This window comes from Salvelinus alpinus, chromosome 4 (genome assembly GCF_045679555.1).
Source record: "Salvelinus alpinus chromosome 4, SLU_Salpinus.1, whole genome shotgun sequence".
Taxonomy (NCBI): Eukaryota; Metazoa; Chordata; class Actinopteri; order Salmoniformes; family Salmonidae; genus Salvelinus; species Salvelinus alpinus.
The window spans coordinates 27,076,715-27,095,493 of NC_092089.1; the positions used below are offsets into that span (position 1 = coordinate 27,076,715).

At 40.9% G+C, this 18,779-nt stretch overlaps 1 protein-coding gene across 2 annotated transcripts in view; it reads right to left on the minus strand.

The window, feature by feature from the left end:
• LOC139573167 (collagen alpha-6(VI) chain-like) overlaps nt 1-17,469 on the minus strand; it is a 36,468-nt gene extending 18,999 nt beyond the window's left edge. Inside the window, exons 1-4 of one of the 2 annotated variants that reach the window (XM_071396332.1) lie at nt 17,317-17,469; nt 1,616-1,717; nt 698-1,306; nt 27-614 (exon numbers count right to left, since the gene is read on the minus strand). In XM_071396332.1, the coding sequence (XP_071252433.1) occupies nt 27-614; nt 698-1,306; nt 1,616-1,691 (1,273 nt within the window). In that variant the 5' untranslated portion in view covers nt 1,692-1,717; nt 17,317-17,469. Of the gene's footprint in view, nt 1-26; nt 615-697; nt 1,307-1,615; nt 1,744-17,316 lie in introns of both variants that reach the window. The other variant, XM_071396331.1, reaches the window with a different exon arrangement.
• Nucleotides 17,470-18,779: the final 1,310 nt, after the last annotated feature.

Sequence of the window (18,779 nt, forward strand, 5' to 3'; positions counted from 1 at the left end):
CTTATAAAAGTATAAAAGTCCCTTACCCATCCTCTGGTTCTCCATGGAGACACAGACAGTCTGCAGCAGACCCTGAGAAAGTGTTTGTAGGGCCTGGAAACTTTCTATGTTGACCAGGAAATGCTTGTGGGGCCTGTTAGCAATATCCTTCAGCTCGTTGATGTTGGCTGCCCCAACTCCAATAGCAAACACAATGACCCCTTGCTTCCTTAGCGCCTTGGCTGGCAGCTCTACGTCGTCCGCAGACTCCCCGTCGGTGAGCACCACAGCAATCTGAGGCACCCTCTGATCAGCGCGGCTCCCGTTGGCCTTGGTGAAAAACTCTTCCCGAAGGACAGTAATGGCTTTGCCGGTGGCTGTGCCTCCCCCGAGCTGTGGAAGCCTGTCCACTTGCTCCAGTAGGGCCCTTTGGTCCGTATGTTCCCCCAAATGGAATTGCTTCTGGATCTCATTACTGAACTGGGCCAGTCCTACGCGAACCTTGTCCGCTCCGATATCCAGCCCCTCGATGAAGCTGTGGAGAAACTTCCGAACCTCCTGGAAGTTTGTTGGGCTGATGCTGGTGGAGCCATCCACAAGGAACACAATGTCAGCCACTGTGGCGTTGAGGCACTCTGGAGATTAAGGAAAATAATCATGTAATTTATTTATAAAGAATATTTTTCAAATGGAAGCAATAAATACACTGTTATAGTACCTTGTACCACTTTGGATATTGGTCTCTTTGCCTCATCTACGGTAGTACACAGCACCTGGATGAGGCTCTGGGAGATCCCCTGCAGCGCAGCAAAGTCCGACACGCTGTACACGTGCTGGTTGTGAGGTGTAGTGGCAATCTCCTTCAGCTGATCTTCGTCTGCTTCTTTGATCCCGATGGCGTACAGCGTGACGCCCTGCTTCTTCAGCTTAAGGGCATGCAGCCCCACATTGTCCATTGATTCACCGTCAGTGATCACCACGGCGATCTGGGGCACGTTCTCATTCACCCGGCTCCCTGCGCGGTCAACAAAGAGCTCGTTCAGCAGGAAGTCCAGGCCCAGGCCCGTGTTGGTTTCACCGCCCATATAACGCAGGTTGTTAATGTACTGCAGGATGTCCTGTTTGTCCTGGAAGGTGTTGAGGAGGAACTCGGTGCGCGGCGTGTTGCTGTACTGGACCAGCCCGATGCGCACATGGTCGGGGGCCACGTCAAAGCTGTTGACCAGCGTGTACAAGAACTGGCGAATCTGTTTGAAGTTCTCTGAGCCGATGCTCCATGAACCGTCCACCAGGAAGACGATGTCGGCCACGGCCTCTTCCTTGCAGACTGGGAGGGGAAGAAAACAGTCGTCAGCCAATGGAATTCCGTACAAGTGTCTAAACCACAAGGATTTTTGCTCATGGGATGAGCAATGAAAGCAATTAATCAATAAATCAATCTATTAATCAAATATTATTTTTATCGTGCTTTTATAAAAACACATTTCTTATAACTGCTCAGCAGTCTAAAGCCCCAAAGAGTTGGTCATAATTTTGTATTTGTGTGGTATTTCTTCAATGCTTCTCTGTTTATGCCATTCTGGACTGCGGTCTGCATTCTGGAATGATTCAGATGTCAATAGACAAACATGCTTACCTGTTTTTTGTGCTCCGTTAACCAGAAAACATGTAGCTATGGTGAAGATGGCCAGGAGGCCCTGTGTCCCTTCCATGTTGGAACGTTTCTCTAGTCTATCTCCTTCAACACAAACATGGACAGATCAACTGTTGGAACACAGAAAGTTGCTGTTTATCAGATCAAGTTGTGTTGACAACAGATTCAACTGAAATGTGGTTAGATCGAATTTAAACATAGCATCCTGTGACATCCTAGCCTTCATTTGTACATTTTTCTTACATGATAACAGATTATTTTGCACTACTCATGCTCATGCTCAGGTTTGGGGAGTAAAGGATTACATGTACAGATACATCTGAAAAACAACATGATTACTTCAAGTATTGTTTTTAAATTCAGAAAGGATGTTTTTGCGAAAAAACCTAATCTTTAACACTTCGGTTTTTTCAATGACATTCAAATCAGCATTGAAAAAAGGAGCGAGTTTAAGTTTGTTCTACCTGAGCGAGTCTGACCACAAATCAGAGACCACTATGATGGCACACCAAATGTGTTTGATGGATTGTGGGAAAAGAGCAGGAATGGGCTTCTGTAGTCTACAGTCCAAGCTATGTCTTCCAATGGTGCGACTGCTGTCGGCATCCAAACATTATCCAACTTGAATAAATGCTTGGAGGTAAAGATGACAGCAGTGGTGTAGTCTAGGGCGATACAGATATCACGTATTATTGATATCTATATAGTGCATTGATGTAAATCACACTGCACCTCTCTCATTTAGCTATTTGCTCCTTATGGATTGTGGTTGTTGTGGATGGCTGTTCACAAATCTATATGTGTATTTGAACACAATAATGGTTGAATTCAAGAATTTTAAGCTGCCTATCAATCTTTTTTTTTTTAAACCAGTGGACAGCCGGTGAAAAATGTGGTCTTGCAACAGCTGCATAGTGCGGATCCAAGCCTATGGAATAAAAGTGGGGCTTTTATTGCTCAATCCAATTCATGCTAATCAAAAAAATCCATAGGCCTAATGGACACATGCTCAACCTTGTACACCTTTAATAGACTTAAAGGGACAATCTGTAGTTGCTACATCCATTTTTAGACTTATAAATTGTATGTATATGTATATATATCCATTTATTCTTGAAGAGTATAACTTATACATGCCTCGTGAGCTTAATTTAACTGTCACACTCCATGAGAACTCAAAATATAAGATTGTTTAACTCCAATGTTTGTAAACATTGTAAATGTAAACCAACACTGTATAGCCTCATAACATGGATATCATGGATGGTCAGTCATTTTGATATCAATCATTTTGATATCATGGATGACCAGTCCTTGTGTCCATAGCTCTGTCTATTAATCTGAGAGTGGTTACATTTCTCCAGGCCCATCCCTTAGCTTTTTACCAAAACAGAGGCGGGGCAACCGTTTTGTTGTTGTTTCATCTGTGGATTTGCCATTTAAACATCTGCATATTATCAAGATATCAAAGTGTCACCAACAAAAAGGTAAACAATAGGCCTATAGCAAATGCAGCATATGGTATTCATTTTTCCCATGTAAATTGCACTTTCCAGTAGTGCTCAAAGCATGCAATTCCATGAGCGAAGAATTTATCTTTCAACTCAAATCAATGAGCCCGATCAGTCCTCCATGACAATAAAATCATAAACAACAGAGTAGGGCTGGCTAATAAGTCTTTCATTTTGGGGTCATGCTCAGATGAAACAATTTGGCTAATCTATACTTCCATATTTCCAAGTCCTATTCTTGAAGATCAAGGGGCATAACATTTATTGGAATGACTGGATTTCTGATAGACTTTGATTTTTAATGTAAAAATATAATTGAATCGTATTATTATATGTAGTAGAAAGTGATGGGTTAGAAGAAGCCTACATAACCAACCCATAAAGTAAAATTGAACATCCATATATGGCCAGCTATGTAAACTTTAACATTGATTTATCCTGCAATAGATGTCGATCAATTGGTAACATACATTTTTGGCTTCTTCTAATGCCGCTTAAGGGGAAAGTAACCAAAAAGTAACGGAATGTAATCAGATTACATTACTGAGTTTGGGTAATCCAAAAGTTACATTACTGATTACAATTTTGGACAGGTAACTAGTCACTGTAACGCATTACATTTAGAAAGTAACCTACCCAACCCTGCTCATGCATGTGTAACAGTGTTGCTTCCGTCACTCTCCTCACCCCAACCTGGGCTCGAAAATAGGGATCCTATGAACACATCAACAATTGCCTCAGACGAAGCATCGTTACCTATCGCTCCACAAAAGCCTTTACATTAGTACCATGGACCACTGCAGAGCAAGGGAAACAACTACTTCAAGGTCTCAGAGAGAGTGTTGTCACTGATTGAAATGCCACTAGCGCGCACCACTAACTAGCTAGCTAGCTATTTCACACCGGTTACATGTCAGTGCCTAAATTAGATTATACATTTTTTAAATAGTTTGAGGCAATGTGGAGGTGGAGGAAAGGCTACTTTGACTATTTGAGTATCTTACAGTAAAATCAAGAGCAAACATTTAATGACTTCAGAGCACAGTTGGCCAAACATGAAGCATCTGGATTAAATGGATTTCTCTGGGTTGCTGCTCTGTAAATAGACAGCCAATCAGTTCCAGATGCAGTGCATCAGACAACATCTAAGGTCCCTGATTGCTTGTGTGTGTGTGTGTGTGTGCGTGGGCGTGTGCGTGCGCGTGTGCGTGTGCGTGCGTGTGTCTGTGTGTGTTTGCACACGATTGCACATGCGTGTGTGTGTGCGTGTGCATGTACCTCAGAAGTGTGTGCGATGACACTGGATTGATGGTTAAAATCAAACCTTTCTGAAGAAACCAGTCTGTGCAGGTATAACGAGGGGGGGGCTGTCCTGTTTGAGAGATGAATTTGGCCACACTAGTCTCCTTCCCCCAAGCCACTTCAATATAGTCATGTCTATATCAATTGGCAGATCACAAGACACTTCAATATAGTCATGTCTATATCAATTGGCAGATCACAAGACACTTCAATATAGTCATGTCTATATCAATTGGCAGATCATAAGACACTTCAATATAGTCATGTCTATATCAATTGGCAGATCACAAGACACTTCAATATAGTCATGTCTATATCAATTGGCAGATCACAAGACACTTCAATATAGTCATGTCTATATCAATTGGCAGATCACAAGACACTTCAATATAGTCATGTCTATATCAATTGGCAGATCACAAGACACTCTTAGCACCTTTCCTTCTATGTAGAACGTTTTGTGTTTATTCTGGAGTAAAAATGATTTTCCTCTCAAGTAGTGAAATGAAATCATTTTAGAGTGTAATTATTACCAGCGGCCGCTAGAGTGAGAGCAAAAATACAGATACAATTCTATTGGAGTGAAACAGCATGACCACGGCCACTAATTTTGGTTAAATTTAGAGTTTGCCACCATTGTCCATTTGCAAGTGTCTCGTGAATGGAAAGAGTGGACAGATCGAGAGCGTGGATCCGCCAAACATCAGTAGTCATTCACAGAACCACAGAATTTCATCATTTCTAAACATAATTAGAATTCCAGGTAAGTTCCCTGTTATTGGTTAACTTTGTGTGCAAATTAAAACTGTTGAGCAACATTACAGCTAGCTAGCACTGTAGTGTAGGCTTACTGTTACTGCACGATTTGCATAGTCAGATGCTAATGTGAGCATCTAGCTAGAGCTAATTAGCTAGCTAGCTACAGTAACATTAAGTTATACCACTTTTAGTGGTTTATGGACAGTATGCACGCCCAAATGATCTACACTGGTATTTACTGTTGCTGTTGCTTCAGATAGTAAACATTGTATTTTCTCCTATGATATCAAAGGGTATTACAACACTTAATCGCAGAACAACACAGGTTATTCAAGCAATGGTTTCCAAAAAAAGAGGTTGCTACCAAAGCATCATTTTATGATGCATTACCCCACATGTATGCTTACAATTGGACCAGTTTTGCATAGCTGGTGCATGCACTATGAAGCAAGGCATACTTTCTTTAAAAAAATATTAAAAAGCTTTAAAAAGCTTCAAAAATGTAACTAAAACATTGACAAAAAAACACCAAAGTCAAATAGCATACAGTTGGCAGACATTTGACACCAACAGAGTCATGATCGGTCCAGGTAAAATGTTATCTTTAAATGTGGTGGACTGTGGCTGTAAGATGGCTGAGACTCTTCAGGTACCAATTGACACCACGGTTTTAAATGTTAAATGGGCCAAACACCATGGAAATATGCATTGTTCAGGTTTAGTTGTTTGTCATTGTGAGATGCCAGTTTTTCAGAAAATCCACCATGTTGTTGTTAAAGATGAGAGGCTACTGTTGGATACTTTTGCCCTACAAACAATATGTCTTGATGAACATTTTAATGCATATAGAGTTGCAGTGGTGGGCCGTCAGGGCCTGCAAGGCCTTCTCTGCTGGCCTAAACATCATCAGAATATATATATTTTTTTAAATATATTTTCCCACAAATATGTATTAAATTATTCCCCAGAGTAAGAGTTATACTCTTCATTTCATAGATTTCCTCTTGGTTGCACTGCTTCCAGCCCCAGGTTGAGATTTGGAGGGCTGGTCTTTATGTTAGATCTTTTATCCAATCATATTCAGCCATCATGTGTTGCCAGGGGTCTAAAATCTGCCCTCAGGCCTTCAGAATCAACAGTGCGGGCGCTTGTAGCTTAAAGTGAATGGAAATTAAAATTTTGTGTCAACCAATCAGCTTTAGAGTTGGCTATTATACGCCTGCTGGCTGGCTCCAGTGTTACACAGGAGCCAGCTAGCAGGCGTAGTGCGTCCACGTCTTTTGATTGGATTACCAATATTGAGAGGCAGGTCCTATGGGCAGGTCTATGCAGATCTAGGAAACTGAATTTGATAAACGAATTAATTCGCGTTCTACTAAGCTGTTTTTTCAACCCACAATGGCGGAAGGAGGAGAAGATATCGATTTGGTCGAGGATATAATTATAACGCCATTCTCAAGACGAACTTTTCAAGAAAAGTTAGACATTGTAAGGAGAGGTCGCCCGACGCCACAAAGCCTGTCACAGGCGGGAAAGGTTCGTTCGCTCGCCACTTTCAAAGTTTCAACTACGAGCGCTGTCAATTGCTCACAGGCTCCGAGAAGCACTGCAAACTGTACTGCTGGGAATGCCTATTATTTGCAAGTGATCGATTTGGTGTTTGGAGCCACACTGGCTTTGCAAACTTGAGTTGTCTGTTAAACACTGTTTACCCAAAAATGTCAATTTGTCAATTTCAAGGTGACGCAACGCCTGGTTATACTGCGTTTCTGTCTAAATGTATAGTGTCTAGAGCCATGGCATAATGATGGTAATAAGAGGTGGATTAATTCGGGTGGGACTGTGTAGTACCTCACTGAAGGCCTAGGCCCCAGGCCCACGGCACGCCACTGTAGAGTTGGGTGTACAACAGAGGGACCTTATGTAGTGGACATTAGAGAGCTTTTCTGTCACAAAGCATTTGATATACAGATGTCTTACAGTTGTGATGATTCAAGTTTGTTTATTGTCCCAAACTGTTTCCTGTGACTCTAAAAACTGCACAGTAAACTCTTTAAAACCAAGATGTATTGTATTGCAATATTGTTTTTTAAATTTACTTTTAAAGGATGTCAAAATGTCATTTCACAGAGGCCACAATTTTATTTTATCATCAGTGTTTTTGATATGTTTGATGCCAGTTTCACAAAATCCTCCATGTCATTGTTAGATGTATTGAATTGCAATATTGAGCTTTTTTATGTACATGTATTAAAGTGAACAGAGGCCAATATTTAATTTCAGACCACAATTTTATTTTATTATCATCAGAATGTTGATGTACAGTTGAAGGCGGATGTTTACATACACCTTAGCCAAATACATTTAAATTGTTTTCACAATTTTTCACAATTCCTGACATTTAATCCTAGTAACAATTCCCTGTTTTAGGTCAGTTAGGATCACCACTTTATTTAAAACATGTGAAATGTCAGAATAATAGTAGAAAGAATGATTTATTTCAGCTTTTATTTCTTTCATCACATTCCCAGTGGGTCAGAAGTTTACATACACTCAATTAGTATTTGGTAGCATTGCCTTTAAATTGTTTAACTTGGGTCAAATGTTTTGGGTATCCTTCCACAAGCTTCCCACAATAAGTTGGGTGAATTTTGGCCCATTCCTCCTGACAGAGCTGGTGTAACTGAGTCAGGTTTGTAGGCCTCCTAGCTCGCACATGCTTTTTCAGTTCTGCCCACAAATGTTCTATAGGATTGAGGTCAGGGCTTTGTGATGGCCACTCCAATACCTTATCTTTGTGTCCTTAGCCATTTTGCCACAACTTTGGAAGTATGCTTGGGGTCATTGTCCATTTGGAAGACCCATTTGCGACCAAGCTTTAACTTCCTGACTGATGTCTTGAGATGTTGCTTCAATATATCCACTTAATTTTCCATCCTCATGATGCCATATATTTTGTGAAGTGCACCAGTCCCTCCTGCAGCAAAGCACCCACACAATATGATATTGCCACCCCCGTGCCTCACGGTTGGGATGGTGTTCTTCGGCTTGCAAGCCTCCCCCTTTTTCCTCCAAACATAACACTGGTCATTATGGCCAAACAGTTCTATTTTTATTTCATCAGATCAGAGGGCATTTCTCCAAAAAGTACGATCTTTGTCCCCATGTGCAGTTGCAAACCGTAGTCTGGCTTTTTTATGGCGGTTTTTGAGCAGTGGCTTCTTCCTTGCTGAGCGGTCTTTCAGGTTATGTTGATATAGGACTCGTTTTACTGTGGATATAGATACTTTTGTACCTGTTTCCTCCAGCATCTTCACAAGGTCCTTTGCTGTTGTTCTGGGATTGATTTGCACTTTTCGCACCAAAGTACACGTCTCCTTCCTGAGCGGTATGATGGCTGCGTGGTCCCATGGTGTTTATACTTGCATACTATTGTTTGTACAGATGAACGTGGTACCTTCAGGCGTTTGGAAATTGCTTCCAAGAATGAACCAGACTTGTGAAGGTCTACAATTCTTGGCTGAGGTCTTGGCTGATTTCTTTTGATTTTCCCATGATGTCAAGCAAAGAGGCACTGAGTTTGAAGGTAGGCCTTGAAATCCATCCACAGTTCCACCTCCAATTGACTCAAATTATGTCAATTAGCCTATCAGAAGCTTCTAAAGCCATGACATAATTTTCGGGAATTTTCCAAGCTGTTTAAAGGCACAGTCAACTTAGTGTATGTAAACTTCTGGCCCACTGGAATTGTGATACAGTGAATTATATGTGAAATAATCTGTCTGTAAACAATTGTTGGGAAAATGACTTGTGCCATGCACAAGGTAAATGTCCTAACCGACTTGCCAAAACTATAGTTTGTTAACAAGAAATTTGTGGAGTGGTTGAAAAACAATTTTTAATGACTCCAACCTAAGTGTATGTAAACTTCTGACTTCAACTGTATGTATTGCAAATGTCTTACATTTAAGAATAAAGTGTTTTGTTGAATACTGACTTCTGATTCATTGACGTTAAGTTTAAATGTACAAATGCTACTCTTGACTGATAATATTTAATTCTATATTGAGTGAATTGGCAGCAGAGTTGTTTCCATGGTACTCTAAATTGAGTAAATTACAGTTTGTAGAGTTAAATATAAACACTGAATAGAGTAGAAATACCTCTGAAAATTGAACTCTGCAACAAGAGTAATTTTTACTCTATTTAGACTGGGACCAAATTATATCTTTTGTAGAGTATAATTGTATTCAATTTGAGTAAAATTTACTCAGATAAATTTACTGTGTAGGAGAACCCTTTAAAGAACCCTTTTTGGTTCCAGGTAGAAACCTTTTGGGTTCCATGAAGAATCCTTTCCACAGAGGGTGCTACATGGAAAAAGGGTTCTACCTAAAACCAAAAAGATTTCTACATAGAACCAAAAAGGGTTCTCCTATGGGGACATCCAAAGAACCCTTTTGAAAGCCTTTTTCTAAGTGCACACACACACACACTGGTCCTTTATCACACTTGTAGGACATTTGTGTCCATTTGAGACATTGCCAGTGCCATCTATTTTGATGTTAAGGGAACAGAAGAGTTCATTTCCTGCCTGGCAGTGTGGCATGTGTGCACCACATTCTAGACCAAGGGCATGTCGAAGAGGGCCGCTTATCTGAATTATTCTTCCTCGTTTCTTTCACTTCCGAACAGGATTCACCTAATGCACAACACAGCGTATAAATATGTTTTAGGACAAGATTCAGCCAATCTACAGCATAGCCTGTAAATGTCTTTAGGACTGGATTCTGCTAAAGTAAAACAGCCTATAAATGTGAATGTGTTTAGGACAGGATTCAGCTAATGTAAAACACCCTATAAATGTCTTTAGGACAGGATTCAGTTAATGTAAAACATCCTAGAAATGTCTTTAGGACAGGATTCAGCTAATGTAAAACAACCTATAAATGTCTTTAGGACAGGATTCAGCTAATGTAAAACAGCCTATAAATGTCTTTAGGACAGGATTCAGCTAATGTAAAACATCCTATAAATGTGTTTAGGACAGGATTCAGCTAATGTAAAACACCCTATAAATGTCTTTAGGACAGGATTCAGCTAATGTAAAACAACCTATAAATGTCTTTAGGACAGGATTCAGCTAATGTAAAACAGCCTATAAATGTCTTTAGGACAGGATTCAGCTAATGTAAAACATCCTATAAATGTCTTTAGGACAGGATTCAGCTAATGTAAAACATCCTATAAATGTCTTTAGGACAGGATTCAGCTAATGTAAAACACCCTATAAATGTCTTTAGGACAGGATTCAGTTAATGTAAAACAGCCTATAAATGTCTTTAGGACAGGATTCAGCTAATGTAAAACATCCTATAAATGTCTTTAGGACAGGATTCAGCTAATGTAAAACAGCCTATAAATGTCTTTAGGACAGGATTCAGCTTATGTAAAACAGCCTATAAACGTATTTAGGACAAAGGCCCTTTTGAAAATACTTCATTTATGGATTATCTGTAGATTCGACCACCATTCCCAAATGGATTCCAAATATGCCGTCCTATCTTGCAAGTCAACTAAAATAAAATTACAATTCTGACAGGTTTCCCTTTAAAAAAGCAATGCTTGATGTGCCTGGGTCCAGTCAGACTTACTCCAGAGATAGGGTAAGGGAAATGGCTGGAACATACTGTACAGTTTTCCAGTCAGAATGCTCAACAATAATCAACTCAGCAATTAAAACGGACTGTATCAACAGAGAGAGTGTGTGTGTGTGTGTGTGTGCCTGGTTAATGTGTACTGTATGTGTCTGGTTGTTTAAGAGTCTTATACCAATGCTTGTTGAGGCCCGATCCCAATGAGTTGAGAAATTCAGGAAACAGGGGTCCATCCTAACCGGATGCATCTGGACGTAATCATGATTTGTAGAGCCCCATTTCAAACAAGAATCGCACTTGAATGACAGTGATTGAAAGGGCGGTCTTGGCCTCCCTGGTGGCGCAGTGGTCTCTGTGCCACCAGAGACTCTGGGTTCGAGCCCAGGCTCTGTCGCAGCCGGCCGCGACAGGGAGGTCCATGGGGCGACCCACAATTGGCTTAGTGTTGTCCGGGTTAGGGAGGGTTTGGCCGGTAGGGATGTCCTTGTCTCATCGCGCACTAGCGACTCCTGTGGCGGGCCGGGCGCAGTGCACGCTAACCAGGTGTACTGTGTTTCCTCCGACACATTGGTGCGGCTGGCATCCGGGTTGGATGCGCGCTGTGTTAAGAAGCAGTGCGGCTTGGTTGGGTTGTGTTTCGGAGGACGCATGACTCTCGACCTTTGTCTCTCCCAAGCCCGTACGGGAGTTGTAGCGATGAGACAAGATAGTAACTACTAACAATTGGAAACCACGAAAAAGGGGGTAAAAAAAAAGAAAGTGGTCTTCACATCTCATTTGTTCAGGTCAGAGTCCACTGAATATACTTACATCTGGGTCTAACAAATCTCCATGCACATTTCCTTCACGCTCTGTTCTCTACCTCGGTTTATTTAGGCAGCGTTCAAAGCAGTTCCTTTCCAGTCAACAGAGTGGGGTCTAAAAGAGTGGGGGCCTATTGTTTTCAATGGCAAATCATCTATTCCACTCAGAAACTGTGGTCACAGATTGACCGTGAACATTCAGGCACAAGGGATCTGTTAAATTATGGAGTACTTTAAAGCTTTCTACAGGACAATGATTCCACCACCAACATTTTGTTTACCTCTTCATGACGAGTCAAGGTCAAGATTGTCTATGGTCAGAACGGTCCAGTACAATTATCCAAGACTGACTCTTTAACGTAACATATATATCAACAATAGGATTTCAGTGGCTGGTTTATTTCAAGCTTAATTGATGTTTGTTACCTATCAACCATGTTGACTGTTGAACTGATGACTGTGGGGTTCTGCTAGGCATCAGTTATTAACTGCTTCAGCTGCCTGACTGTTCCATTAAACATACACATCATCATCATCATAAAGCCCGAAGACGTGAATGGATCCTATTTCAGAGCTCTTCCCCACAGCTGTATGCTGTTGTTAGCTCTGCTGACAAGACGTCCTAGACCTAGGGGATAACCAATGCAATGTCCTTCTTCCCCTCCTCTTTCTCTAAATAGAGAAGCCTAACATTTACTTCTTATCACTTTCGATTTACAGCTGGTGCCGGCTGTGTTTTATACACAGAAGTTGAGGCTTTAGGAGGTGTAAACAAAGGAACTTGGCTGTTCAATGTACAGAACTACAGGTCATGCTAGTCTGGCTGTGGACCACAGGGGCTGTGTTTACATAGGCAGCCCAATTCAGATCTTTTCCAATTATTTCCATATCTGATACCTATCTGATCTTGTCCCTAATGTGTAAACAGCAACAACAAAAAACACATGGAATCTGATCTTTTGACTTATGATTTACTGTATACCACCACCATATGTGGATCTCAATCCTGATACAATTCTGATGCTACATATGTGACCTCAGTCTAGATGCTCAAATCAGAACTGATTTGCTCTGAAGTGTTCCTTTTTTTGCACATGACCTGCCATTACCATGGCAACCACCCCAACATTTTAACTTCTACATGATCGGTGTCCCTATACTGGGACGTTTGAGCTAACGTGCGCTAATGTGATTAGCATGACAGTTGTAAGTAACAGCAAACTTTCCAGGACATAGACATGTCTTATATTGGCAGAAAGCTTAAATTCTTGTTAATCTAACTGCACTGTCCAATTTACAGTAGCTATTACAGTGAAACAATACCATACTATTGTTTGAGGAGAGTGCAAAACAACAAAACACGTACCACAGCAACTGGTTTGATACATTCACCTCTGAAGGTAAATAATTTACTTACATTCTGTAATCTTGCTCTGATTTGTCATCCTGATGGTCCCAGAGATAAAATGTAGCATAGTCGTGTTTGATCAAATCAATTTGTATATTCAAATGTAGGAAGTAGGTTCTACACTTTGTACCCCTGCTTTCTCTGGCTCCACATCCACCCCGCCCGGCCATCTACTTCAGAGGCTACATCTGTGTGAATGAGCAAATCTGATATGGGTAAAATGTCTGGACACTGAGTCTGGACACTCAGAAAAAAAAGATTGGATATGGAAAAAAAATCTGAATTGTGTTCTTCGGGTAGCTGTTTGAACACAGTCAGTTTGTTTACACAGACAGAGTGTTTCTCAAAAGGCTTTTTACAGGGAGAGTGGCAGCAGCTTTTCCAGAAAACCACTATCACAGCTAATTTCAATCATGTTGAAAATTTAGAAAGCCTGTGAAACTGTTCTTGTTTTTTTTTTAAACGTTCTTATAGATTCTTATTTGTCACGTAGCTGAGTTAGATCACCTTGGCAGCAGTGGTTGCTGCAGTCTTACTGTTATTCACAATGTGGCGGTGGATGAGTGAGTTTGAATCTCTGATGCAGTTGACATCTATCAGTGGCTGAGGTTTCAGTAAACCAATGTTGCAGATTTAAGTAATGTAGTGTTGGCTACAATAGTGTTGTCATGCAGTACAGTAACAACCACAGTAATTACACAGTATTAATAACATTGTACTGTGTGACCTTGATCATCAATAGAACAGAACAGAACACTACACTGAATTCGTATTGTAATGATCACATTGTACCAGATTGCTTAACTATAACAATATTTAAGGCTACTTGAACCATAAGCAGTTGGAGTAGCACTGATTAGATGTTATTGCTCTGCTGTTATTGGCTTCAAACTTAGAGCACTTCTCTGATTTGGCTGTGATATGATCCAGTACATCTGAGAAATTAAGTCAGGGCACTTATTGATGTGGCTGTTGTGGTTTGGATGTCATTGAAGACTAAAAACGGTATTGTTTGTGTTGGAACCCTTTGACAGACGTATATGAAAATATGTGGCTTTGGCAAGATCAAGTCTGAGCCTGGGGGTGAAACAATTACACATTGCCCTAAATGGTCTGAAAGGCCACTTTCCCGTTAATTGTCTCTGTCTTGTGTATTAGGCGGAAATTCCCCATTATGAAATTCCACAACAAATGAAGGGTGCACATCTATGGGCATTGTGATGCGAACTGACACAACAAGAAGAGAACACTGTGTTTATCCTGAAAGGAAATAGAGCAACACTGAATGATACAGTGAGAAAGTATCCAAACTTTGGTCTTAACAAAAGTATCCCATCTAAATGAAAAGGTTCTTTGGAAAGAGAAGTGGAGGGCAGGGCAGAATAATGGTTACAGATGCAGGATCTTCATTTGACCAGTTTCTCACAACAGGAAAGAATCCTACTTCAAAAGGAAATGTGAATTATTGTGTGGGTTATAATTAATTGTTTTGATGAGGAGGCCTTCATGTGGTGTCGAAGAAGGCGTGACAGAACCTGTAAAAACACCTGGAGCAATTTCCTGAACATGAAAAAAAGATTTCCCCCAACAGCGATATAAACAGGAAACCATAAACAGTCACTAGATGGTCTGGTCTCTGGGTTGGACCTACTGATGGATGTATTCACTCTGCTCTGTGGTGTGTGTGTGTGTGTGTGTGTGTGTGTGTGTGTGTGTGTGTGTGTGTGTGTGTGTGTGTGTGTGTGTGTGTGTGTGTGTGTGTGTGTGTGTGTGTGTGTGTGTGTGTGTGTGTGTGTGTGTGTGTGTGTGTGTGTGTGTGTGTGTGTGTGTGTGTGTGTGTGTGTGTGTGTGTGCATGCATGCATGCGAATTTGTGTGATCTGTGGATAGGGATGTGAAGCACCTATAAACTGTGCTTGACTGTGTTTATCTGGTCAGACGAAGACTCAACATCGTGTCTTGAGTTTACAACCAGCATCACAAACATTGTACCTGCTCAACCTCAAACCTTGATTCATGGTTTCCTGGAAAGTCAAACAAAAATCTTATGGAGTAAAACAAAATAATCTACCATCTTTGTGAGTGCTGGCTGCCTTTATTTATAAAGCATTGGGGGGGGCTCATCTAAAATCCAGAATCAAACGTGTGGACATTCATCTGGGCCAAAGAACAATCACACTGTCTTAGAAAAAAAGGTTTCCCAAATGAACCCTCTGTAGAAAAGGTTCTACAAGGAACCCAAAAGTGTTGGCTGCAATAGTTTTTTACCTGGAACCAAAAAGGGTTCTTCAAATAGTTATTCTATGGGGACAGCCGATGAACCCTTTGAGGTTTTAGATATACACTGTTAGAAAACAAAACATCACAAGGTGCTAACATCCCAGCATCACAAGGTGCTAACATCCCAGCATCATACGGTTTAAACATCCCAGCATCATAAGGTTCTAACATCCCAGCATCATAAGGTACTAACAGCCCAGCATCATAAGGTGCTAACATCCCAGCATCATAAGGTGCTAACATCATAGCATCATAAGGTACTAACATCCCAGCATCATAAGGTACTAACAGCCCAGCATCATAAGGTACTAACAGCCCAGCATCATAAGGTGCTAACATCCCAGCATCATAAGGTACTAACATCCCAGCATCACAAGGTGCTAACATCCCAGCATCATACGGTTTAAACATCCCAGCATCATAAGGTTCTAACATCCCAGCATCATAAGGTTCTAACATCCCAGCATCATAAGGTACTAACAGCCCAGCATCATAAGGTGCTAACATCCCAGCATCATAAGGTGCTAACATCATAGCATCATAAGGTACTAACATCCCAGCATCATAAGGTGCTAACATCCCAGCATCATAAGGTACTAACATCCCAGCATCACACAGTGCTAACATCCCAGCATCATAAGGTACTAACATCCCAGCATCATAAGGTGTTAACATCCCAGCATCATAAGGTACTAACATCCCAGCATCATAAGGTGCTAACATCCCAGCATCATAAGGTACTAACATCCCAGCATCATAAGGTGCTAACATCCCAGCATCATAAGGTACTAACATCCCAGCATCATAAGGTGCTAACATCCCAGCATCATAAGGTACTAACATCCCAGCATCACAAGGTGCTAACATCCCAGCATCATAAGGTACTAACATCCCAGCATCACAATGTGCTAACATCCCAGCATCATATGGTGCTAACATCCCAGCCTAATAAGGTGCTAACATCCCAGCATCATAAGGTGCTAACACCCCAGCATCATAAGGTATTAACACCCCAGCATCATAAGGTGCTAACATCCCAGCATCATAAGGCGTCATCCATTGACAAACTTCATTAGTGAACAAAAGTACTTCAACAGGGGAATGGTCTATTATGCAACTGTACAGCATGGTGATTAATGGTGGGTAGTATGATAAGCATGATCTGCAGTAGTCTGGAGTGTCTGTGAAATACTGTTACAGCATCCAGCTGGCAGGAGGCTCCACTACCAGTGAACACCATTTGTCTACAACCAACACACCAATTTTGGGAACAAAGACTGTTGAGAAAGTTATCCAAATGTTCTCAGAACATGATTTTGGCAAATGGACAATTTCTTACAATGAATTTCAAGCACACATGCATGTACGCACACATACCATTCTACTGTTTATTTTGATCCGGTTTATCCACGGCAAAGATATATATTTTCCATAATAATTTTTAACTAATTAATTTGTTCAATACACTCTTCAAACATGTTGAGCATGCAAGTTGCGCATGCAGTCTATAGCCTAACTATAATCACCAAGGCAGCTTTATTATCTTTGTAGCCCTAAATGTTTAACATTTCAGAGTAGACTATTCACTTGCTGAACATAAATGAACGCATATTGCGACGACAGGTAGGCCTGTCCAATGGACACCATCAATAGAGGGATTTGTGATCAATTCACTTCAGCCTATTTATTTTATTAGTCTACACGATTATTTTACATTTAAAAAAATGTACTTAACAACTTTGCACTTAGAATAACATCCTCAAAACCACAAATTGAATTCAAAAGTTTGTCTATAAAACCTACATTATGTTTCCAAGTATGTCCCACAAAAGGATAATTAGGCATATACACTGAGACTTTGTGAGCAAATTCGTTAAATCACAAAATGTTTGTATTATTTAAATGTAGACTAGGTTTGCATGCACAACAAACAAAAAAAGCGTGCGGAAAATGTATAAACTTACAATGTGGCTGATGCACTATCTGGTGCGCGCAGGCAGGAATCCCATTCCCTTATAGAACCCAAAGCCCAATCTTGTTCTACAGAAATTGGTGCGGCCGGCCACTCCTCACACCCCGCTCCGAATCATCGAATGGTTAGGCAAAGAGTAGCCTACAGTATTCATCCCGCTACTTTTCGGTATAGTCTACACGACCTGTGCGTCATACACACCCCTACATCCCCCTGAATTAGTTCTACCGGGAAACTTTATGTTCGGAGCCGCGGGAAGGAATTCTAAGGAAATTCTGAAGCAGATAGAAATAGTAAAGTGATGTAACAGCAGTGGTTATTTGTACCAGGAGACTAACACCATTAAAATAATATTAGCCTTTACAATATAGGCCAAGTGTTGTTGGTCTTTATCGTTATGCAAAGCTCTCTCAATTTGGATGAATTGGTGCCTCTAGAGAAATTCAAAAGGCTGATTGAGGACCGTTTGTTTTCTATGATTGTGTTTTGCAAGAAGAGCGAGAATGTGCCTCGAGTGCTATATGCTCTTCAACGTTAAATGAGATTTACAAACCTCACAACCTTGCCAAACCTCACAACCGTGCCTTGCTTTTCTGTAACTTTCATTGACAATTACTAACACCTTTGATCATTTTGCTGTTACCTATCCAGACCTAGCAGATCTACAAAACAGGAGTGGACCAGGGTACAGAACATTTTGGGGCTCACAATTGGCCCAGCATCATCCGGGTTTGGCCGGTGTAGGCCGTCATTGTAAATAAGAATTTGTTCTTAACTGACTTGCCTAGTTAAATAAAAAAAAGTTGTGATGCCAAGAGGTCTGACTCTGAAACCTTTTTCACTCAGCAGACATTTATCCTCGGGCAACACTTGTCACTTTGCTCCTGCTTGTCAAGGTTTAAACTCAGTCCAGTTACCATGCTAACCCCACACTGGCATATAGTAGCCTAGGCCAGTGGTTCCCAGCTCCGGTCCTCCAGTACCCTCAACAGTACACAGTATTATTGTAGTCCCGGACAAGCACACTTCAACTTGTCAACTAATCATCAGGCCCTCAATGAGTTGAATCAGGTATGTTTGTCTGGGCTACAACACGTGTGCTGTGGGGGTACTCGAGGACTGGAGTTGGGAACTGGTGGGCTGGGCTACCCCTATTTACATTTATGGCCTCATTTAGCATGCTATAAAACTATCACCACAGAACTGCAGCATACACAACCCTTTTTACATAAGTATTTTTTATATGCAATTTTAGGCATGAATTGTCTCCCACGCCACTCTGCCTCCTGAACAATGAAATACATTTGTTTCCAGATCATTGGTTTTCGGTCTACACTCCCTGAATGTAATAGCTGAGTGAGTTAGGAATTGAGCTCAACCCTGCATCTTTTTAAATAAACATGACAAGACTGATTTCTCAACGTAAAAAATGTACTGCCAGTGTACTTGTATTTG